Here is a 24,325-nt window from a genome sequence, read left to right as displayed (position 1 = left end):
TTTTCAAAGTGCCCCAAAAGATGAAAACCACCACACTTTTTTTGACAATCCCTGTTTGATATTTTAGTTGTATGCCTAGGAAGATGCATCAAAGAGACACATCCATGTGGCATTTCCAGATAGAACTGCCCTGCAGGCAATTCTCAGGAGGAAGCCTGCAGCCCCTCTGCTGCATGTTCCTCCAGTACCAGGCACTTTGTCACTGCTAATGCCCAGCTGATAAACACTCTTGGAATACTAAGCATTGGCCTCAATCCCTGCACAGATTCCTGCACTCGAGGAAAGCACACCAAGGCCTTGGTGACTCTGCAGTACAGCTGAGTTGCTTCTTACAACTAGTAAGGGCTGCCAGTGCAGTGCTGTCAGAGACTAACGGGTCAGGCACAGAGCAGAGCCCAGTTTACTCAGTGTCTGCCATCAGCTGTTGGGACAAAAGGTGGATTGATTGACTCCTCCGTGGGTCTGAAGAGAAAGACAACCATGTTCTGTCTTGAGTGGGGTCAACAGCTTGTAACAGAGCTGGGTGTGCCTCTGGCTTCTTGACAGTGGCTGTCAGTGGCCGTTCGTGCGCTTTGCCAAGCTTTTTGTCATACCTGCCCTGCCACTGACAGCTGCTGTGCCTGCAGGGGCTGGAGACTTCCTCAGCTGTGGGGTTACAGCTGCCGCCCCGTTGCTGCAGCTTTGCCTGGGCTGGTGAGAGGATCAGCATCTCCTTTGTGCAGGTGTCTGTGTCACGGCAGCGCCTGAGGAGCGGCGCTGTCCTTGTGACCCGTCTGGGCTGTGCCCTTTGGGAAGATGGGGCACGTGGGTGCTGTTCAAGGGGCTGAGTCCAGTGCCAGTGGCTGCTGCAGCCCGGGCTGAAGACCAGCACTTGTAGTTCTTCACTGAATGAGGAACAGGCAAAGTGGTCTTCAGAACTTAGCCTGCTCCTAAATGAAAAGGGTTCTAATTCTTAGAGCCATTGTTCTTGGATGTAGCATGAGCTGCTGTTCTCTGAAAATGTCAAGGCATTCTTTAGGCAAACTGCTGAGAGGAAGGGAACATCCCCTCCTCTCCTGGAATTCACTTTGCAATATTCTTTCTGGTCTGCAAAAAGCAGATGTTGATAAAAATTCATCCCAGATCCCAGGGTGCATTGAATCTTTGGAAGTATGTAATCTTGTGCTGAATCTCCCAAGAGAGTGTTTCTTCCCAAGAAAATGAAGGCTGCTGATTTTTCAGCCCTCCTTCCCATTTGTAGATGACAGCCGCTTGCCTTGGTGCCTGTTCTCTTCTGGTCTCTGTCTGCTCTGATGGTTTTTCCATGGGCTTAGTTTCCCCTCAAGGCAACCCTGCAAAGGAGTGTGGGAGAATCAGACTCTGTGCAGAGCTGCCTGTCTTGCTGGGGCTGCTGTTGTTGTTGTTCTTGTTGATGTTATCGTTAGCCAAAAGACCACAAATTGCTCAGAGCCCCAGAGAGTGGAGCTGGGTTTCAGATCTCCTGCAAGCTCAATCTCTCTGTTTTGAACTTTGCTTCTTGCATTTTGTTTCTTTCAGGGTGTGTGGTGAGTGTGGAAGATCCAGAAAAGAAGTACACTGGATGGGAACATCTTGGCAGTGGGTGAGTGCAGCCACGGGCCACAGAACCACGGGCCAGGAATTTTGGTGGTGCAATAGCATGTGGGAAGTCAGGCAAGCTGCAAGCATCTTGAGAGCCTGGCTCCAGATTGTCCCTGTCTCACTACTGAGGCAGTACAAGGCATCATCAAAGATAACTGGATGCTGACAATGTCTTGGCTGCCTCAAGGAGCAGGACCTGGAAGCCCTCCTGTCCCTCCAAGATGGGGCACCAGTTTGCCTGTTTTCCCAGGAGACATGGTTTTGTATGATTCAAAGTAATATGGCCACACTCATGAAGGAAGGAAAAGCTGAGAGAGCAGGTTTTGTGTGTTGTTTCCCACCAGACAGCTGTCAGATAACAGCTCTCAGTAGCATTCCTTAGTAGTATTTTTCTGGAAACAATATTCAGTGGTCAGGAAAATAAGAAAGGCTGTATGGCATTGCCTGAGTTTGGCAGGTAGGATGAAAAGAGAGCAGTGAGAAGGCCCAGCAGCACTGTGTGTTTCATTGCCTGGAAAGGCACGTCACAGGCACAGACACAAGAAGGAAAAGGCAAAGAAAACCCCCCAACATGCATAAGCTAGTGTGTCCATTGGAGATTTCTAGCAGCCCTTTTTCTTCCTGTGGGAGCCAGCTTTTCTCTTGGACACTCTGCATGGCAGAGGGCTGCTGGGCTGCTGTGCCTTGGCTGAAGAGTAGACAAAGCCCAGTGTTTTAGAGACACTGCAGGCAGCAGAGAGCTCCTGCCTGGGGTGCCTTTTGCTCCTCAGCACTGAACAACTTCTCTGCTCTTGCCACTGTTCTGATTCTAGGGGCTTTGGAGCTGTTTATAAGGCCTTCGACACTGCCACAGGACAAGCGGTGAGTGCCCATGCAGATCTTGCAGTTCTTGAGTGCTTTCCCCTGTGATGTGATCTGTGGCCAGAGCTTTGGCCTGCCTGTCTTTGCTGCAGAGGCTGTTCTGCAGAAGCAGTCTGTCTAGAGGCAGGCTGCAAAATGCATTTGGGACAGACTTTGTCCTTCCTACCTACCTGAATGAATGCAAGGATGGCCGTGGTGTCTTTCAGAGGACACGCTAGCTTGGACTTACTGGATAAATATGCATAGATTAGCTGATGGCAAGGGCCATCATTCCAGCCCAATTCCTCTTAAGCCCAGGATCAGACACAGATATTTTGTTTTCTATCACGTGATTCAGTTGGAAAATACAATGCAAGCCCTTCAGAAAGAGAGATCTTGTCTGGAGCACAGTTTTGCCTTTCAGTCCTAGGGAACCTAGTTCACATACACACACACCTACACACACACACAGAGAGAGAGACACGTGCACAGATGAATGAGAAGAAGTTGATGAAGAGCCTTAAATAATACAACCTTGTGTTGATCCTGTGTTCCACTAGAGAGATGCTCTCTGTTCTGACCAGGCATGGTGGTGTCTTGGAGAGTCTTGCTGCTCTTTGGGGCTAGAAGTTCCAAGTCCTGAATTCTTCTTTTTGACTCTCAGGAAATACATTCCATCTTCCTTAATAGTAAGGAATTAAAGAAGGTAGTTCCTTATCCAGCTGCAGAGCTGTGCTCAGGAACTGCACTTGGAGGGAGGTTTCGGAGGCGTCCGAAAGCCCTGAGCCCTGTACTTAGAACCTGGGGCACATCCATAGTGTACCACAGAAAGGGGTATTCATTTTTAAACCCATTCAATAATTTCAAGTCTAAAGATTGTTCTTCAAAGTTGCAAAAGCCAAACTGAAGAAGTGAGGATGTGCTGGGATTGTAACTTTACCTTGAGTCGCTTTGCAGTTCTTTTTTGACAGCATTTTCCCCATCATGTTTGTATGTGTTTACTCTGGCACACAATTGAATTGGCAGCCATCTCTTCACAGGAGAAAAATTACTTTTGGCTTCCAAAGCGTGTGTAAATGATAATAGTAGTGCTAAACAAAGTCTGTTTGAGAAGCCTGCGAGTGCAGAGGGTGGTGTTAGCGCTTTGTGGTTGATGGTTTAGAGTCCCTTTTTTCCGAGGTGACAAGGCATCCAGGCCCATGAGTGCCAGAGAAAGAGGCTCTGGTCATGTCTGTCCCTAAGAGCTTTTGATGTCATTGTAGGTGGCTGTAAAGGAACTTTATCTCCAGCACCAGGGCTGTGAGGGAATATTAAAAGAAATCCTGCTCATGAGAGAAAATAAGAACGCCAATATTGTCAGCTACTTAGAAAGGTAAGTAGTTCTGGTGATTTTCTGGGAACGTTCATTTCCATACTTGCAAGGCAAAGATTTAAAAGCTCTTTAGCCACTGGCAGAAAATGGATCTTTCAATGAACATCAATCCACTCCTGCACCAGGCATGGGAGGAGTTTGCATTCTGTCCCCATGAATGCTTCCTGACATAAACAGCTTGAAGATTGATCTCAGAAACGTGGCTCTCTTACTAAGCCAGCAGCCTGTATGTTCACTTGCTGCATGTGGTTTTGCTGGTTTGGGGCGTGATTTTTTCTAAGTGTTGGAGGAGAAAACATGCCAGAGATTATGTACCTTGTGCTGTTCCCACTATTTTCCATAGCCTTGCATGCCAAAAGACTAGGCTAGGAGACACATAATTTGCCAGGTCTGAAATTGTTTTCCTGTTTGTGACTGTCCTTTCTGCAAGGTTTTCCAAAGGGTGTTGGCAGTGCTGCACACCCACTTGCCTTTAGTAAAAGCTGTGAAAACTGTGTCTCCTTGCTCCTGAAAGGAATGCGGCAATTTGTGTCTGAAGATGATGAAGCAGCTGCTGGGATGTGTCCACTTCCAGATTTATCTTTTTCCTCACTAAACCTCCTTTTTCCCCTGCTTGCCACCTAAGCCGTCTCCTTTTCCATGGATGTGCCTTCCTCCTTTAGGTGGCACAGATGGCAGGCACTGGCTAGCCTAGGTGGAGTGTGTCTTCATTTGATTCCGTCTTCATTTACCAGTGACCTGGAAACAAAACTCAGCTGTAGTCTTTTCTTCCCCACAGCAATTTAGCTGTGCACATTCAGCTCCATGCTCTTGCTTTCCTCTTGCAGCTACCTTGTGGATGAGGCTGTCCTGCTGGTGTTGGAATATATGGATGGAGGCTCCTTAGCTGATGTGGTCACCGTGAGAAGGATGGCTGTAGGACACATAGCAACAGTGTGTCGGGAGGTAAGGGGTCCTGCTTGTGCTTGGGATGGCTTGGACAAGGCTAGTCCTTTGAAAGCACTGCAAAGTGAGTGATTCCATGTTCAGAGCTTTCTTTCTGTGTTGCTCTTCTGCTTCAGAGAAGAAAGAGCATCTGGACTGAACTGCCTGCCAGTGTCCCTGCCCTTCCTGTACTCTGTTCTTCACTCTTATCCACCATCATTGAACTCTCTGTCTCTTTTTCCTTTTTATTTTCTGTTCTGCACTTTGCCTCCCCAAGCCTTTGCCCAGAGCCTTTCTGCACTGCCTTCTTTGCCTGTAAGTGCAAAGGTGCTGCTGTGAGAGTTTTAAACCAGAGGCCAAGCCAAAGAGAGACTCATCTGCCACAGGTCTCCACTCCAAAGGATGGCATGGCACCCAGCATGGTGCTTGCTGCTGAAAACTGACAAAGGAGCTACTTCCAAGTCTGCTGTCGAGGCAGCCGTAGAACCCTTGTCCTCCAGTCTCCCGCCCGACAGTGATCTCCTTGGTATCCAAGGCAGGGACGTTTTCCTCTTTTGGCAAACCCTTGTTTGTCGTCCGGACGGGGAGAGCGCATCCGCTGCAGCAGCGCTCATTCTGACTGGCTTTGCAGGGGACAGTCTCGAGCAACGACTGACTGATGTTTCCCCCTCCAAAGCGAATATGCCTTCCCTTGGAAAGATCCTGCTCTCCTAGTGCTGCAGCAGCAAGCTCTTCCTCCTGCCAGCACTCACTGCTCCTTGGAGATCTGTGAATCTTCAGGAGCAGCCTCCTTTTGCATGTGATGAAATCAGATCAGGCTAACTTTTGGCCTCCTGTTTCTTTTTCCCCTGGCAGTGCCTGCAAGGCCTGGCTTTCCTTCATGCCAAGCAGGTGATCCACAGAGACATCAAAAGTGACAACATCCTTCTGGGCCGGGACGGCTCCGTCAAGCTGGGTGGGTATTCCTGCTCAGGCGCAGCGCTGCGGGGAGGCGGTGTGGGGCTGCTTTGGAGAGGTGCCGGGTGCCAGCAGTGGCTGCTGAGAGTGCAGGGAGCGCTGTGCAAGCCCAGGCCACAGCTGGAAGGTGCTGAGTGGTCTAGAGAGCAACCAGGTATCCAGAGTAACTTTGGTTTGTGGGTGTTCCTTCCAAAGGGAGAGAGTTACAGTGTAAACGTTCAGGGCAATGAGGAAAAGCCAAGGTTTTGTAGGAGTCATGGGCGGGTTGTCACCTGCACAATTGCCCATGTCCTTGGCTGCAGCCCTGAGGAAGGAGAGCCCAGCTGCTTTTCCAGATTGATTCAGCACTGCATTCTGGGACTGAGAGTGAGGAACCCTTTTCCTTGGTTTCCTACTTGAAGCAGTGTTTGTTTTCCTCCTCAGCTGATTTTGGCCTCTGTGCTGTGCTCAGCCCTGAGCACAGGAAACGGAGGTCGATGGTCGGGACCACTTACTGGATGGCACCCGAGGTCGTGAGAAGAGAGCCTTACGGCCCCAAAGTGGACACCTGGTCCCTTGGCATTGTGGGAATAGAAATGGCCACAGGAGAGGCTCCTTATATGCAGGAGACCAGTGACAAGGTAAGGTGCAAATGTGCTCAGATAGCCGTGTCCTTCTGCTCCGAGTCCATTAGAGAAAATCCCATTCCCACAGCTTGAAGTGCTTCCAGCAAGGGCCACTTCTCAAAAGGTCCCTGGGGCTCACATCAGCTGTCAAGGCAAGACCTGGTGCAGCTTGGAATAGCTGGGGCTGCACTGGAACCTTTTTTCCTTTGGGAGAGAAGGCTCATCTCTAAGTATCTGGTAGGCAAGAAATTGCCACTGCAGACTGGAGCTTCAAAGATGGGGTCTAGGTGAGCCCTGAAGGATATGGAAGAATCACATAGAGTCTCATGTTTCCTTTTGCTTCAGGCCAGCTACCTGATAGGCAAGCAAGGGGTTCCAAATCTGCACCAGCTCAGGCTACCCCCTGGCTTGTGTGAATTTCTGGGCTGCTGCCTGCAGATGGATGTGGACAGGCGAGGCTCTGCCAAGGAACTTCTGCAGGTACAAGGCAAAGCGGCTGCAGGCCAAACAGCTGTTCCCTGCCAGGGTTTGCTCCTCGGCCAAACTCCAGGGAATCAGATGGGCCCCCCACAGAGTAATCTCTGCTTTGGGTGCTTTTCAAATGAAAGCCAAGTAGGCTCTTGATTGCTGAGGTTAGAAGGGCCCAGTGAAGGTCATCTAGCCCAGAACTCCAGCCACTGGCAAGGACATCTTCAAGTAGATCAGGTTGCTCAGAGTCCCATCCAACCGGAGCTTGAATGTTGCTGGGCTTGGGGCTCCTCCCAGCTCTCTGGGCAGCCTGTGCCAGTGTTGCAGCACTCTCCTCACAAACAGTTTCTTCCTCAGAGCCAATCTGAATTGAGTGTCTTTTAGCTTAAAGCCATTCCCCCTTGTCCTCTTGCAATTGGCCCTGCTAAAAGATATGTCCCCAGCTTTCTTAGGAGCCCCTACAACTATTGAAAAGTCTCCTTGGGGCTTGCTCTTCTCCAGGCTAAACAAGCACAAGTCTCTCAGCCCTTCCTCAGAGGAGAGCTCGCACCTTCTGGTCATTTCTGTGTCCCTCTTTTGCTCTCAGGTGCTGTATTCAGGTTTGCCTGGTAGCAAAGGAACTGAAGTATTGCAATGCTGGGGACGGGGGCTTGAGGAACACAATGAAAGCAGTCCCTGCCAAGCGGTTTTAGATTGGTCTGTGGGAAGGTGGGGGCTGGGGTGGAGCTCACTCTGAGCATCCGAGGGCAGCCAGCTTGTCCCTCCTGGCCCACCCTTGGAGGTTTCTGCCAGCCAAACAGGCACAGCTGTGCAGGATTTGTGCCAGCCCCATGTGCTGCCTTGCCCCATCAAGTAGATGAGAATGGCTGTGGCTTTGCTGCCAGGTTTGGTGGCAGACAAGGAGCTGGTGACCGGGCCACTTCCTTGGCTGTGCCTGCTGTGAAGGAAGATGCCAGCCAGCACAGGAGGGAGTGGGGTGTGCTGAGGCAGACACTGCTCTTCCTGCAAGCCAGAGCTGAGCACATCTGCACCCTGCTGCTTGTGTCCTTGCTCCTGGCTTGCTGCTGAAAACCTGCATGTCCAGCTTTCCTGAGATCAACACGTGGGATCAACATTTTTCAGAGCTCTTGGGAGTCTCTTGAGGAGTGCCTTTTGCCATATATCTCTCTTGGACACTCAAAGAGCCCATGTCTGTAGAAAAAAGGAGCTTAAATAAGTCTGCTGACTTTCCTGAAAGGAATAAATCCTTAGGACAGCAAGCAGCAATCCCACAGTTATAGGAGGACAAAAATCCCAGCAAGTGACGACACCATGAGGAATGGACTAGTGCAGTTCTGGGCTGTGTTTGCCTGTGACAGCAGCATGCTGGACATGAAGGCAGATGTGCTGCTGGTGCCCTCAGCCCCATGTCTGTGTATTTCTGGGTGCTGGAGGAATCCAGCTCGACCCTGTTAGGAAATCAGTTTGGAAAAGAATGGTTCCTTTTTCCTTTGTCTCTTTTAATTTGGTTTGTTTTGTTTCTTTTTCCCTTTGGGCAGCATCCATTTCTGCAATCAGCAGAGCCTCTCTTAAGCCTCTTCTGACAGCCTGATTGCTGCCATCCCTGCAGCAAGGGAATGCAGGAAGCAAAGGAAATGAGAAGGACCACGTCAGCACTGGAGAACAGAGCCTCTGAGAGCACGTAGGAATCCAGAGAAGAGAGGGGCTAGGAAAGAGGGAGCCATCAGAGCAGGAAAGGAAGGTGCCATCTCCTTTTCTCCCACCTGCTGAATTTCTGCTTAGGACAGCATTTCTGGAGGGCACAGAGTCACTACTGATGTGCATTTTTCTGGTGGGGGGTGGTGTGAGGCAAGAAGCTTCCACTGATTATTTGGGGAGCTTGTCTGGGACTACATTGAAAGTGTCTTCCTCCCCTCACCAGGAGCTGGAAGGGCAGCGTTTGGAGGCACAGTAGCTGCTGGCACCATGGGCAAACTTCCTGGCAGAGGTAGAGAAGGAGCAGGAGAAAAGGCTGCTTGAGATGAAGCAGGAAGTTGCCACCATGCAAGTGACCAAGAAGAGGTACGAAGCTGAGGCAGTCAAAAGGCAAAGGGTGTGAAAAGAGAGCTTGTGTGTTGTTTTGGACTGCTCTGCACTCCTTATGGGCACTGTTTCTCTGGGCTCTGTCAGTCTGGGTGGCTTTGTCTCCCTGCTGGCCCTTGGTAAACAGTGCTGGAGAGACCTTTGTGCCGTGAGGGAAAGGAGCGGTCAGGTGAGAGACTACCAGAATGCAGGTTTGAGGAAGGCAGGAATGGCACTGCAGGCCCAAAGATAATGGGAAAGGCAGAGCTGTGTCTCAGAAGGAGGGAGGTCCCCCAGAATGCTCCCTGCAGAGCCAGGCTGGAGCTGTGGGAGCAGGCTGGCTGTCAGGCTGCTGAGGAGGTGCCTGAAGCTGCTGAGTACGTCCTGAGTGTTCTCTGTCTGATGGACCAGTGCATGGTGTGTGTGCCTCAGCATGGCCTGGAGCACATGTTCCTCCTGCCTTTGGTGTCAGACAGACATTGTGGATCTCTACAGAAGCCACTGTTGTGCTCAGGGGCAGCCAGGCAGCACTTTGGGGCATTCCTTTTGCCTTTGAGGGCAGCTGGGAGTGGGTGGGCTTTGCCTGAGCTTCCCTGTGCAGTGAAGACAAAAGCAGGGATTGTTTTGCAAGCAGCAGAAGGCTGCAACCCAGCCAATGCCTCCGTGAAGGTGTGTGTGTTAGTCTGGCCAAACTGATGAGAACACTTGGCTTCCTAGATTCCCTTTAGACTCTGACTTGTCACCAGCCATTGAAGACAAAATACTTCCAAGAAATTGATTGGCTGTGTGGCTGGTTTAATGCTGGTGTTGTTTTTATGACTATTAGTACATCTATTACTCCTTCTACAGTTTGGGTTTGATAAGAACTCTACATTTTGGTTAGCCTGACCTCCTGGAGGAGCATATCAGTTGACAGCACAAATAAGAGAGGAAGAGTTGTTTTCAAAGTGCCCCAAAAGAAGAAAACGACCACACTTTTTTTTTTTTTTTTAAATCCCTGTTGGATATTTTAGTTGTAGATGCATCAAAGAGACACATCCATATGGCATTTCCAGATAGAACTGCCCTGCAGGCAATTCTCAGGAGGAAGCCTGCAGCCCCTCTGCTGCATGTTCCTCCAGTACCAGGCACTTTGTCACTGCTAATGCCCAGTTGGTAAACACTCTTGGAATACTAAGCATTGGCCTTAATCCCTGCACAGATTCCTGCACTCGAGGAAAGCACACCAAGGCCTTGGTGACTCTGCAGTACAGCTGAGTTGCTTCAAATAGTAGGAGCTGCAGAGAGGCAGAGAGGACTTTTATAAGGTCACTTCCAGTGAGGTTTATTTGAGCGCCCCAAAGGGGAACCAGAGACAAATATGAGCCATGTCCTCTGCACAAGGTTTAAGCGGGGGTGGGTACAGGGTCCGTAGCAAGGGGCAGGGCAAAGGGAATTGGCTCTCAGGGAAGAAGGGGCCATCCACCTCTTCCTGACCCCCTCTCTTTACATATTGTGACTAAACCACTAAATGTGTTTTTTTCAATGGAAGTCTTGCTGGATATGAATGGAGATACTTGGTTGTTTCCAATTGGTGAAACATTAATATGGCTTAAAACTCATGCGGCAAGGGAATAATTCAGCTCTGTGCAAAAAGACATTGTTCAGCTCTAATTGCGTGCTCACACCCAATTCAGGAACAATCATATTTCTCTAGTGTGCATGCAGCAACCATAATGAAGATTTGTTTTCTGAAATGTCTGCCCATAGGTAGCCAAGTGGAATCCAAAGGAGAATTCCTTCAGTCTGAAGGAACATCTATTTCAAACCCTTCAGACTGATTGGCCTGGCTACACTGACACAGACAGACAGAATTTGAAGTTAATATTCAGTCGTTCAGAGAACGGGAAAAAAAAAGCCCTGGAAATGAAGCCTAGATTCTTAGAATATGCTGAGGTAGCAGGGACCTGCCAGGATCCTGGTCCTGCACAGACACCACGAGAATCACACCCTGTGCCCAAAGAGTTGTCCAAACGCTTTTTGAGCTCTTTCTGCAGTGACCACTGGCTTGGGGAGCCTGTTGCAATGCTCGAGCACCCTCTGGGCCATGAATGTTTTCATGATATCCTGATTAAGCTCCCTCAATTCAGCTTCATGCTGTTTCCTTGAGTCCTGACACTCAAGGTCTGTTTTCCTTGCATGGAAAGAACTATGACAGTTGATATTCAGGCTTTTTAACATGAACTATTGGATCATCCATACAGAAAATCAGCTCCATCTCAGAACCCCACCAACACCAGTCAAGTGACATCTCTGGGACCTTCTGAGAGAGACGCTCCAGCAAGACCTGCTCAGGTATTTTGTGCATTTTTAACCTTCTGGACTGTATGGTAAATTTTAGCAGACTTGCTGGTGGTGTAAAAGCTGTGATGTCAATGTGCAGGACCTTCCCTTTTCGGGAAGTTTTGATGGAGCTCCTGAATGGGAATGTCTTTCTCTCAAAGCATTTTAGCTCCAGACTTGAAGTAGGACTTGCTAAGTGCTAGGATGAGAAAGGAGGGATGAGATAGAGCCTGTATTTACCTGCAGTTTACTTGCTAGTTTGAATGCTCTTTTTAGTTAAGAAAGATGTGTTTTCAACCTTGGCCAGTTCAGAAATGCTGCCTTTTCAGAATGGGAGCAAAAGCTGACCCTGCTCCTAGGTTGATGAACAAATTATGTTGTCATTGTTGCAGAAACGGCCTCTGGCTTCTGAATTTACCAGTCCTGTGATGAGGAAGAAGAGGACAATTGGTCACTGGCCCAGTCATGTCCAGGCAGCAGCTGGTGGCCACTTTTCTTCCTTCTTTCTGCCTTCCACATCCCTTTGCTTTTTGGACATGCTTCCAAGTTTTGGCTCCATTTCCCCCTGCACTCATGTGGTGCAAAAACGAGAGAAATTTCAGAGTTCCATCATCCCAGCACCTGCCAGAGTGCAGAGGAGATCCCCAATTCAAACAGGAAGAAAAATGAATTGGGAAGACTGAAGCAGTTGCATCCCTTGGATTTCGATGAAGGTATTAATGTGCTGGTTTCCCTGACTCCTGTTTTCATAACTGTGGTGTAAAGATTTGGTTATTAAGGTGCAATTAAGGTGCAAGCGCACCTCTTTCCACAGTCAAGAGTAAAAATGTTATTGAACAGGAAATGCAAAGTAGGGAGATAGAAAGAAATAAGAGAAGAGAGGCAGGGTGAGGGGAAGAGAGAGACATTCAGTAGGAAGATATCATCCCCACATGGGCCCTCTGTCATCCAGCTGGTCCTTCCTCACCCTTGGTCTTCTCGGTGGTGGGGGTTCCCAAGTCTCTCTGGGGGTACCACCTTTATACTGACCAAGATTGGGGGATCCACAGGGTGGTCACAGCTGTCCCCACGTCTTGGGCTAGAAGCCATGGAAGCAGTGATTCTCCTTACCCACACTCTCTACAGTGGAGTTTCTGTCTGGTGTCCTAATTCCAAACCTTCATCTCTGCTAGGCCAAGGCTTAGTGCTTTTCTTCCTGCCATCTGTGCTTCTCTCATATTCCTCTTCTGGTGGTTCATTATATGGAAACATCCTTCTTTGACAGTGTTTGGAAATAGTTAATTGTGCTCTTGCACCTTGTGACAAGGGAGCTTTGAAAGCTGGCTCTGGATACACAAAGGCACTGCTCTACATCACTGCTCTACCATTACCCCTGCTGTATGGTCATGAAAAATCAAGAATTTTTTTTTTTTTCCTGCCATTAGATTAGATTGTATCTCTTGCTTTAAAAGACAACAACAGCAAAGCCCAGAACCTGTGCTGCTGGAACCTTGTCTAAAATGACATTAAGTTTTAGAAATTCTCCCTCTAAGTAGTGCAAAAACCAGTTGAGGACAAAGAAATGTGAAATTGCTTGCTGTTGGGAGAAGCTGATTAAAATGAAGAACCAGGCATTATAAAACCACAGGGAATGGGTTATTTCTTTCCATTTGATTTCTAGTAAACTGACCGTTGACTGAGACACCGCTTTTTCCATCAGCAGATTTCCAAGACTGCATGCTGAATGCACAAACCTGTCACACATTGATTTCAGACTAGTTTACTGAAACAGTCAAATCTCTGTGATTGCATGGTTTTTCACTGAACTCAGCCTTTTCATGGAAACTCCAAAGGCTCAAAACCTGGGGTGTGGTTTCCTGGAGATCTGGATTTGAATGGGGCTGTGAGTTCCTCTCCATCCCAGCTGCAGAATTTCCTTCTTCAAAAGCTGTGGAAGTAGTACAGACTGAAAACAGTGTTGAAAAGCTAAACATAAAGGCATAAAGAACACTTGATTTCTGATGACAGGGACACAGGCAGTAGGGCAGAGTTCAGTTGCTTTGTTAAATCTGTGGCTTGTCTCTTTTGGAGGTTGACCTTGCAGATTCCAAGTTGGGTTTGGCGTGGAGGCAGGTTTAGAGTGTGCAGATGCCTCTTGCAAGTGCTGGTGTGCTTGTAGAGACAGGTGCTTTGAGATGGTCTTCCCACATTTCTTCTGGACATGCACACGGCACCTGCAAACCTTGGGAGCCTTTGGAAGGATTTCTGCTTGAATCCATAAACACATGAGCAGCTTTTATCAGGAGGCAGTAACAAAATTCTGCCCAGATGGTGAAGGAAAAATCTGTTCTGTGTTTCAAATTGGGGCTCAGGCTGAAGCTTTTGTGTGGACTGAGCCATGAGAGCAACTGCACTTTTGGAAATTAAATGCTCACAGCAAAGGCAAGTTGTATTGAACATGCTCTGACTATTGGTATTTCTGTCCAGCTTTATTACTATATTTACACTTCTTTTTATACTTCTGCTATACCATGTAATAGTTTGAACACTGAAATCAACAAAAGCAAATGGAATATCACATGACAGCTCTTTCCTCAAAAATTAAAGCTCAGGTGGCCTAAAGATTGGCAAGAATGGCTGAGTTTGAACAAGATTACTTTGTGTAAATAAGGGCAATGGAAGCTCACAAGGAACATAAAGGATCCTGTGGGTCTTTGATGCTTGGCACAAAACCTCAAGTGGAAAGCAGAGATTACCAAGATCCTGAGTGTTCCTTCCTGTTTCTGCTGACTTTTCCTTATGGCAGCTCTTTTTATTATCATCGTAGCTCTTCAACATTTCTTTGGAAAGAGGGCTTTGAGGTTATGTGTGCAATGCTTCCCAAATGCCTTTGGAAAGAGCCAAAGGGCAATTCACAAGTGCAGAGCTGTTTCCAACCCCATCCTGCCATGTTAATCTGTTTTGGCTGCAGGTCATTGGAGCCTTAGTGCCAGTAAGCCAAATAGAATGGAACTGGCTTTCCTGCTGACAAGAGTGCAGGCACTCCTCCAAACTTTGGGCCCTGGAACTGGCAGGGAATTGGGGATAAAACATGGTGTGAGAAGAACTCAGCTTCCTTCTTCATTTCTTGTTAGAACCTCAATGTTGGTCTCTCTCAAGCTGTTGTCTTTTGTGAAGCTGCATCTGTTGCTGCAATAATTGAATGGCTCTGCAGATGACACCTCATGCTTTATATATGACAAATTATATAGCTGGGGCTAACATTGTGGGAATGCACAACCTGTAGGATAAAGTGGCCATTCCCTCTTTCTAAACCCCAGGACAGGCTACTATGGAGAGGGTTGTGTGTGCCCCATTAATAAATGTTACTGCTTCTTCTGAATAATTTATTGTGAAAAGAAAGCACTGAAGGACTTTTCTCAAGAATGTCCAATGGGGATCCTTTGGCCTTTTAACGATCTCCTGACGAAGAGTGTCAAAATTCTGCTTTTCTGCAGGAACAAGAAAAGATCCTTCCATTGCCTCCACATGCTCTGCAACAAGCAACCAAGCAGACTACTTGAGGTGAGCCAAATAGCAATTCACTCTTGCCACTCTCAGTGGGGTGCAGTGTCCATCTCTTTGCTGTGCTGAAAGGATGAGTTTGAGCAGGTTTTGTTGGGCCTCCAAGGCTCGGAGCAGAGATGAACACCGAGGTGGGTTAGGCCCAGACGGGCCCTCCCTTCCTGCAGTGCAGCTGCACAGGCTCAGCTGCAGCAGTGCTGCTGCATCCCCTCATGGCATTTGCAGGAGAGGAGGGAGAAGTGTGTGTGTGGTATAAAGCCCTGGAAACTGCTCGCAGCTTGTGTCAGGGTAGTGGTGTTGGCAGGGGCAGCCAGGCCTCCTGCAGCTCTGGGGCTCTGGGGCAGCTGCGGCCTTTGGAGCAGGCGCGGCAGGGCCCCGGCTCACATTGCTCCGGGACCGCCCAAAATGGGGAAAGGCATCTGTGGTTTTCTTTTCAAAATTATCCTGCTAGTCAGGTGTATCAGGCCTGGCATGCATCCTTGGCACAAGTTGTTGTCTGTCCTACTACTGAATTTCAACTTGTTAGCAATTTACTGCTTGTCAAAATTAATCTCAGGGTGGTTTGAAGGAATTGATTCCAACGTGGAGGGAGTTTTTATCATCCAATAAGAACCAGACCTTAAGGCCCAGAGGAGCAGAAGCATTGGTGTGAGAGTGTTGGCAAGTGACATCTATTATTCTCATTGCCACTTCATCTTGGATTTGTATCATGAGCTTGATAAACCTCACACCTGCTGATTTGAGGGAGAAGGAAATGAAGAAGGTTTGACTCCCATCAGTGGCTTTGAGCATTAATGAGTTTTTCCCTCCTTAGGAGCTGATGTGCTTTGGGTATTCTTCTTGTAGTTTCTGACTTGTCTAGAGTTTGCTTTTGTGGCTTTGTTTCCTTTTGTGTATTAGAAATGCCTCAGTTCCCAGGTCAGTGATGTAACTTGCTCTCCACTAGAAGAATCAAATATTATCATTGACTCTGCTTTACCATTAGCAGAAAAGAATGTAGCTCAAAAATTCACTCATCTCCATAAATACATTCCTTTACAAAAATATTTTGCAGATGAATTTTTGCAGTCATATGTAACTCAATTAAGTTTTTCCTACAGAGGAAGAGATTATAATTTAGTTATGTCTTCTCTTCCTGAAGCTGCTGTGTTTGTTTTTCCTTTGACATTTGAAATGAGGGCACATAATTTCTAAATGTGCTCCACCTGCTCATGAAGGAAACCTCTACAATGTCAGCGATTTTGAACTAGAAATGGGCCACATAGAAATGTGGCAGATTCCCAGAGTTACCTGACTACATTCTCTTGATGCACATGAGCTTGAAAGCAAAAACTGTCAGGCCCAGAGCCACTGACTCAAAGCTTGGGTGTCTGTGTTTGAGATTTCACTGTGCTTGGTGTCAAATTATATGTGTGTTTTATGGATTAGAAACACACTCAAATGTTCTCTTAGAGTTCACTCAGAGAAAAATGGTCTCATTTTTTCCTTTAGAAAATACAGAGCAATTGTCTCCTTGGAGCAACGCCAGCACTACAAGGACGACTTCAATGCAGAATATGAGGAATATTGGAATTTATATTTTAAGATTGACAAGATCATCAAGAAATTCAGACAATTTCAGGAGCAATGGAAGTCTCTGACTCCAGGCTCCAAAGCTTATCAGGTAAAGAAGAATAAAACCACAAAGACTGTGCTTCATCACAGCAGTGTTTTGGATTCCCTGGAGCTGCTCAGTGAGACAGAGGGAAACTGTGGAACTGGCAAATATGCTCAGACACTGCTTGGGCTGAGTCTGATTTTTGCAAGACCCTGCCCAAAAGCCCCTGTTTGAGCTGTCTATGAAGAAACAGTTGTCTATGAGAGATGTCCCAAGCAGAGTCTTAGAGCATGGACTCCTTCTGTTGCCTATTGAAAGGCTTAATTACAGATCTTGGGTGATGCTGGGAGATGGAGATTTATTTTGCAGAGCTCCCAGAAGAGTGGTGGCTCACAGAGAAGAAAATCTCTATAGAGTCAGACTGAATGTACTTTTAGTGTTTTACCAAAGCGTGCATTTTATGGTGCCAGTGAAACATTCTTCATGATTTGTTATTTTGTTTCTTTGTTTTTCCTGCAGATGCTGCATTATCGAATCCTAGCAGTTATCAGCAGTTACAACAGGTACGTGTGACACCAGACCTGCAGGGCCATGGCAACTGCTAAGTTTGCCTCAAGGCATTTTTAAAGCAAAGGACATCAGATTCTAAGCTCTGCAGAAGTGTTTGCGTGCCCTGATTTTCTTTTGCTTTCTCCTTCACAGGGTAGCCCCAGCTACTCTGAAATGAAGAGTGGGTGCCAGTACCTCCACAAGAAGCTGGCCCATATTCAGAGCTGCATTTCTGAATTTGACCAGCAGTGAGTGGAGTACTGGCACCAGACATCAGCTTCAGCATGGAAGATCTCTGAAATCAGGATTTTTCATTTCAACTAGAAGATTAGATTTTTTAGGATTCTTTAAATTAGTACAGAAGAGTAGGTTATCTTAGCACTGAGCAGTAGGTGATTTCTTATAAATGTAGGATTAGTTCAAAGAAGTTTAGTAAGTTTAAGTCAAAGTTGAAAGATGATAGTATTGAAATTTAACAATAAAGAAATCTCACTATTGGTAATTCCTTCTCTCCTTGTTGATTGTATCATTTGCATTGGGTTTCTTCTGGTCACTTGTTTTCTTCAAGTCCTAAGTTTGTCCACTGAAATAAATTGATCAGTAGAGGGTGGAAGCCCACTACCTCTACTATGAAGTTGAGCTCATTTTAAGAAAAGATGGTAGTGGATGGAAATTCTTTATGATAAGTGTAGGGGTGGTTTTTGACCTTTCTTGTTAAATTCAAACTCTTTGCCAAAGTTGTCAAAGGCTTAGAAGTTGGACAAACCTGTCCCCAAATGACCTTGTTTTGGAGGGTTGCAGAGGAGTGCACATGGGCTGCTCTAAGCTGTCAGCTGAAGCAGCTCTCAGGACTGCTTGGAGATCATGGCCTCCCCTTGTCAGTGAGCCAGGAAAGATCCAGATCTCTGTAAGAGTTTTCTAAAACACTTGGAGTAATGTTGGAGGCAAGGTACTTCAATGGATTTTAAATGGAAATTCAGTTCAAGTGTCCCTATGGAAATGCTGTCAATTTCTTAGCATTTTTAAGACTAATCTGTCTCAAGCAGCCTTTCTAGAGAGACACAGATCTTGATTCCAGCACAAACCTATGGGGACTTTGATGTTTGAGACTTTTCCTAAGTTTCCTCCATGTATTCATTCAGCTGACATGGTAGAGCTGTTGCCAGCAAGGCTGTAAGCGTCTTTAGGGAAAGGATATGAAATTGATTGAGGGAGGATAATATTTGGGAACACTCAAAGGTGGCTATGAATGCCCCTTTCTTCCTTGCAGAGCATTCCACAAATTCCTCCATTGTCTCCAAGCCAATGATGTTGAGTCCCTGTACCTGAGAGCCCTTGGGGTGTTTTGTGATTGAACACCTGAGCCATTGTTGCCCTTCTGCTCTCCTTCAAGCCAAGTTCAAGAAAATGTCACCTCCTAAACCCTGAGACTTGGGTCCATTTTTGCCTTGCTCAGGGGTGCTCCTCCAGCTCTGCAGTGCAGCAGCCCCAGGGACGCTGCCGTGGGGGGCATGGGGTGAATTGTGCTGGGCTGCCTCCCCTGGGCTTGCTGGCTGCTGCTGCTTGACAGAGCGTGCCAGAGTGCTGCTGCCCAGGCTGGGCTGAGACGGAGGACTTTTCATGGTTACCCCTTCATGATATATCTTTCCCTTGATGGGATTTCTTCTAACTCACTCTAGACTGCATTAGAAAGTTTTATTTCCATGCTTAACAAATTGAGGCTTCAAATTCTCATCTATATTTTCCCCTCCAGTCCCTTATGTGTTGGGGCTGGCTTCCCTTGGGGACAGGTGTATCAATGTACTGATCCCATCCCCTTTTATTGCTGCAGGAGTGCTTAGGAACACTTCAAATGGTCCTTTCCACTTTTCTTTAGGTGGCTTGTTGCTGTGCTTTCTGACATAAGACACAGTCCCCAGGCTGATGAGGATGTACCTGAGTATCCAAAGTCACCAGGGTTGGTCACAGCAGAGACTTGTGGAAAAATGAGAGCACTTTCCAAGAAGATGATAAGGGACTGAAATTATCATTTCCTATCATATGATTTTCTCTAGAAAGCATTGGAACTTTATAGTGCCTTCCATAGAGCATTTCCTATGGGCTCACTTTTTCTTTAGAAGCCACTGGAATTCTGCACCTCAAGAGAGCAAGGGGAAGCACTGGTGGCCACTTCAGTGAGTTTTCCTGGCCACTTTTATTCATTTCTGGTTTTAGACTCTGATTTGTTCTCTCAGTCTTGCTGCTGGGAATGACCTCCATGGGCTGAGTAGGTCCCATTTAACTGGGAGTGTTTTAGATAACTTTTGTACAGTTTCAGCTCTGAAATGAGAATCTCTATGGATGACATTCCAAAAGGAATAAATGAATCCTAATCTTAGTAGTTTTTCTTTTATTACTATTTGAGGTAATTCTTTGAGTTGGTTTGTTTTTTGGTTTTTTGATTTTTATTTTTTTTACCTTTTTGTTTTGTTTTGGTTTTTTGGGTTTTTGTTTGTTTGTTTGTTTGTTTGGGTTTTTTGCTATTGTTGCTATTGTTGATTTTGGGTGGTGGTTTTGTTTTGGGTATTTTGTTTGTTTGTTTGTTTGTTTGTTTTTTTGTTTGGTTTGGTTTTGTATTTGAAAGTTTGTGGGGTTTTTTTGTTTTTCTGTTGGGGTTTTTTTGTGGCAAGGAAAAGCCTCTGGCCATACAGAAAATGGGTCCACAAACTGTAGAAGGGTTCCTGGCTGAACAAGGCCATGGCATTCTCCTGTGAGAATTGGAAAATCTGGTCTGCAGTTTACACAGTTACTCTGAAGACCATGTACTGTCCCCAGAACGAGACAGACCATGTACTGTCCTCCAACAGATACATCAAGGAAGAAGGAGCATTGTGCCCAGATGAAACCAAATGCCAAGCACACACAAGTGGGAACTGCTAATTTGGCACACCTTAGCTAAAGATGCTTATGGTGTGACAGCCAATCAGTAATTAACATGCATGTGTGAATGCAGCTACTGAACCAAGGAGCATTAAGCATTAATGGCGTGAGACAGTGTCTAGAGAAGGATAAATGTGCCAAAGTTGCTTAAAAAAGGGGAGCAGCATGCAGCCACAAGGGCTGTGAGTGTCGTTCCTCGGCCGACTCTCCGTGGGACCCTCTTCCCTTTGGTGCCTGTGAACAGGGACTCTCTTTGCTGAAATGCAGTTCGCTGAAATGCAGTTCCCCTAAACGCGGAAGACTCCGAGCATCAGGTTCCCAGGCATAGCAGGAATCTATGGATGCACTAATGGAGCACTAACATTCTCACCCTGCTCTACTTACTTTACATTTGAATACAGGCTGGTAGAAGGAGAGATCTGGCTTTGATTTCTCCCCAAGTTACCTGTTGCACTTTCAGGTTAGGAGTACATGTAAAATGCAGCTAATCACTCTCTCTGTCCATGAATATTCCACTAGTGGACTGACGTACAGAAACATCCTTTTTCTCTTTGTACCTTCCTAAGTGGTGCCATAATGAACAGAAGATTTGCAGAAATCACACAGAAAATCACCAAAACTGCTGAAATTAACACTCAATTCCATGAGAAAAGCTTCTGAGAAAATGCTTGACAGGATCACTGAACAAACTCAAGCTTGGAAGAGAAATATTCATTTTAGCACTGATCAAGGGGAAAGAAAAAGAAATGCTGTAAAAATTCCAAGTGGAAGATAAGGAGAAAGACAGGAAGCTGAGGAAGAGCAAGGCCCTGTCAGATGAGCTATGGAAGGTAACTTTGTGCCCCAGCGCTGTCAGAGGACGTTCCCTGTCATTGGTGCAAGCAGCTGGAGACAGAAATACTGCTTGATTTGGGGGCCACAGTCTAGGTAAGTGCAGAGGTGGTTCAATAACGTGACATGAGGGAGTTCCCCCAGGGCAACTGGGATGCCTGAAAGAAGTGAACAGCTCACCACAGCCTGGCCCGCTCAGCTGCTTTTCCTTCTGACCCTCCTGGGGAGGCTCTGACATTTCCTCTTCCCTGGTGGAAGTGCAGCTGCTGCCAAGGGAAACGTCCCCATGCTGACTCAGTGTTCCCTTTGCTTCCCACATGTCCCATCTGCTGTCCCTGTCCAGGAGAGCTGCTCTGCACGGGAGGAGGAGACCGAGGGAGAGCCTGGGAACATGGGGGGCTGCAATCCCTGCTGATCTGGTTCTGTTTATGGATGGGTAGAGTTAGACTTGGATAGTTACAAGTGTAGGGATATTTACATACGTTGACTGATATTTGTGTAGGTATCTGTGTATGTATATTGTTATATTGATGCATGGATATTGATGGGTTTACACCTGTAGTTATATTTACATACTTGTACATTTGTGTAGCTGTGTAGTTCTATTGCTGGGGTTGTATGGATTTTTTTATTGATCCATTGATATTTGTATATTTATAGATATGTTTGTTATGTGTGTATTATAAGTCATATATGGAATTAAATACGTAATACATATTTACATCTATATATTCTTATGGATATATATGTATTTACTTCTACTTAAATATATATGGAGTTGCATAGTTCTAAAATTGTATTTATTTCGTTCTGGATCTGAGATTCTTTAGAGAGGGATATTGATATTCCTGTATTTGTACATGGGCTGTACAGTTGTAGTAATATGTAAAAAATTTAATTGTTAAACTTCAATTCATATTTGTGTATAGTGAGTTGTAGAGTTGCAATAAACTAATTTTTTAAACTGAAGTTGATATTTGTATATATTTACAAAGCACAATTATCTCAAAAAGAATTAGATTTAAACTTAAATTGATATTTGCATGTTTATACATTGGCAGCACAAGTGTAGCAATTTAAAATAAATTTCATTTTTAAACTAAAGGGTTTTTTGCATATTTGTACATTACTAGTGCAGGTGTAGCTATGTGCAATAAATGCAATGATTCAATTGAAGGAACTGTAGATTTGTGCTACCCAAAGCCAGGAGCAGATGGAAATGCTGCAGGACTTGGGCCATGGAAATCCCCGGCCATGCCCAGCACAGGCCCCACCTGCACTCAGGCTGGGCAAGGGCAGCGCAGATTTGGGATGGCAGCAGAGCCACACGTTGGCTCAGAACTCGCTGCCAAGGTCTGCTGAGAAAACTCCGGGGCTACACTGAGAGCAGAACTCCAAGCAGGAGACACCTGGGGAGGACAAATCCACCCCCCATCCCACGGGCAGCTCTTCAGGACGAGCTCCAAGTGTCCCCCTGAAGCTCATCCCAGAGCCCAGAAGCCAACAGGGATCCTGAGCCAGCTCCGCTGCCTTTGGCAGCACTTGGGCAAATGAGCTGCAGCAAGGGGGAGGCAGCAGTGACTGTGACTGCTGCAGGCTGGGGATGAAGGAAGGGCCATGGACACAAGTGCTGAGATGCTCCAAAATCCAGAAAGAGGCTGGAGAACCGGGAAGGAACAAGTTCTGACAAGCACTGAAATGATGGAAACCCTTTGTGTGAAGTTCCCTGAAGGAACTACCAGGGATATGGTAGTACCAGAATACACAAATGCAGTAACACCAGGAGATGGTCTGTATGACCCACAGGCAATGGCTGAGAAAAAGACCAAGTCTATATTTTATATTTTCTGTTTATTATAGTATCTATATTAAAATATATAGTATGTAGTCTACAGATGACAAATTACATATATAATAAATTCATATGTGTTTTGTGATACATTTTGGTATATTTTGATAAATGTTTTTATTTTGTACAGATTTGATATATTCCTCCAGCCTGGAGAGTGAAGATGTACAGCAGTCCAAAACCTTCTGCCCACACAGCAGTCAGCCCCGGCTGTGTGCATGCACACCCACCCACTGTCCTTGCTCTCCTCAGCACCTCGGGGCTGCTGTTTGCACAGAATTGGGATGAATTTAACTCAACAGAGCCACGAGTGGGATGTCCACCTTGTCATGAACACTCATGTGGCAAGGAACAACAGAGCTCTCAAATCACATCATCACAGGTCCTTTCATTCCTGCTGGGCACTGAGAAACTCTTAAAAGCACAAAGACACAGAGAAGACGTGGAAAAAATTGGCATCATGCTACTGCTGGTATCCTCATGGAGGAAAATCTGCTGGGTTTCTTAAGGTCAAAGCTTTCCAAAAACTAGGAAAACTGCTCAGCACCATGAGCCCAATTGTGAGAGGTTTCCTTGACTTGGCAAAGCTGGGATGTTAACAGTGGACTCTGTCCTTGGCTCAAATCACCTGCCCTCACCTGCAGACAAAAGCACAACCACCAGCAGTAGCTACATCAGTCCATTTTCTCAAAAAGCTGTGTTAAATACGGGAGACAAAAGGAAAACATATCAGACACTATGGATTAATGACAGAACCCTGTGAAACAGTTGCAAAGCAAAGGGCAGCAGCTTCTCTCTGGGACACTCCCTGTGCTCCAGGGCAGCCGGGCTGTCCAGCTGCCCAGGACCCGGCGCTGCGCAGGCTCTGCAGAGCTGCACAGCCGGGAGGCAGCTTTGGGCACCTCAGCCCCTGGCCAGGAGTGGCTTCGTGCTCTGGAGGGCTCCCTGTGGGCAAATGCAGGCTGCTGGCCTTCTGCTCTTGGCCCTAGCCTGGCCTTGCAGGGCTAATCCTCTTCCCTGTCTCAAATGTGCTAAAGACAGACTTGTTTGTTTCCAGCTCTGCACAGCAATGATTTGCACCACAAAATACTGAAGGACTGAAGCCTGAACTTCAGACCCTGCCTGAAGCCTCAACAACAGGACCTGAGCCAAAGCTGCCCTCTAGGTGACCCTTCCAACCAAATGTTCTGTGTATCTGCTCCTTAACCAAGTATTGCTATCAAAAGGATCAATGCATCCATTCACTGGGGAAACACGTCTGCACCTTTCTGCATTAGGAAAATGGACAAGGCCACACCTGGCCCTGGCTCCTCCTTGAGCCCTGGGCAGGCTCGGGGAGAAAACCAAGAGGAGAATGAAATCAGCTGTCCCCCAGCAGAAGCTCTGTCACGTTGCCTGTCCAGCACTGTCAAAGCCGGGCTGCTCTCACAGCGCACTCGGAAGCCTCGTGGCCGCCAAAGGTGGAGGCTCTGCAGGATTTCCCAGTTCCCGGCCGTGGCTCTCCAGGGCTTGGCTGGGACAGCTTCCCCCAGCTGATGTGCCGCTCTGGATGAAGGGGAAAGCATTGGGGTATCTGCTGATGTATCTTTCTTAACCACTAGAGGCAACCTTTTGTAATAATGCTGGGGTGCATTGCTTGGCTTCTCCTTTTCTGACTCTTTCTTGCACTTTTGCATTGCAGTAAATGACACTATTCCTCCAGCTGGTGTCTGTGTCTGCATCTCCGACCCTCCCCACTATCAAAACAAACACACAGCCACTTTAGCACCAGACCTGCCTCTCTGCCAGCCCTTCTCTTGGAAAAATCCCTGATGGCCATCTCTGCAAAGGAAATTCTCACTTGGCAACTTCCTTTTCTGCAGGCAGCTGAGAAAAGGAGCCACTCCCAG

General features: G+C 46.8%; 1 protein-coding gene and 1 long non-coding RNA gene across 5 annotated transcripts; both read left to right on the top strand.

Annotated features, from left to right (window-relative positions):
• The first annotated feature begins 1,365 nt into the window (after nt 1-1,365).
• LOC135298380 (serine/threonine-protein kinase PAK 3-like) lies at nt 1,366-14,691 on the top strand. 4 transcript variants are annotated; one of them, XM_064415955.1, is made up of 12 exons: nt 1,370-1,600; nt 2,412-2,460; nt 3,702-3,811; nt 4,639-4,756; nt 5,591-5,690; nt 6,116-6,312; nt 6,643-6,777; nt 8,304-8,506; nt 8,687-8,826; nt 11,070-11,160; nt 11,541-11,861; nt 14,625-14,691. In XM_064415955.1, the coding sequence occupies exons 3-8, from the start codon at nt 3,768-3,770 to the stop codon at nt 8,346-8,348; spliced, it is 639 nt and encodes a 212-aa protein (XP_064272025.1). In that variant the 5' UTR covers nt 1,370-1,600; nt 2,412-2,460; nt 3,702-3,767; the 3' UTR covers nt 8,349-8,506; nt 8,687-8,826; nt 11,070-11,160; nt 11,541-11,861; nt 14,625-14,691. The 4 variants fall into 4 exon arrangements, with proteins under 4 accessions (XP_064272024.1, XP_064272022.1, XP_064272023.1 ...); XM_064415952.1 differs by lacking the exon at nt 2,412-2,460 and having other exon boundaries at nt 1,369-1,600; XM_064415954.1 differs by lacking the exons at nt 2,412-2,460; nt 6,643-6,777 and having other exon boundaries at nt 1,366-1,600.
• A 357-nt stretch (nt 14,692-15,048) lies between these two features.
• Nucleotides 15,049-17,339, top strand: LOC135298398 (uncharacterized). The gene is made up of 4 exons (XR_010360376.1): nt 15,049-15,454; nt 16,183-16,354; nt 16,808-16,851; nt 16,991-17,339. It is a non-coding gene; the product is annotated as an uncharacterized LOC135298398 (long non-coding RNA).
• Nucleotides 17,340-24,325: the final 6,986 nt, after the last annotated feature.

The sequence above is a fragment of the Passer domesticus genome, chromosome 4 (assembly GCF_036417665.1).
Source record: "Passer domesticus isolate bPasDom1 chromosome 4, bPasDom1.hap1, whole genome shotgun sequence".
Lineage (NCBI taxonomy): Eukaryota > Metazoa > Chordata > Aves > Passeriformes > Passeridae > Passer > Passer domesticus.
This window is presented reverse-complemented; position numbering and strand designations above follow the sequence as displayed.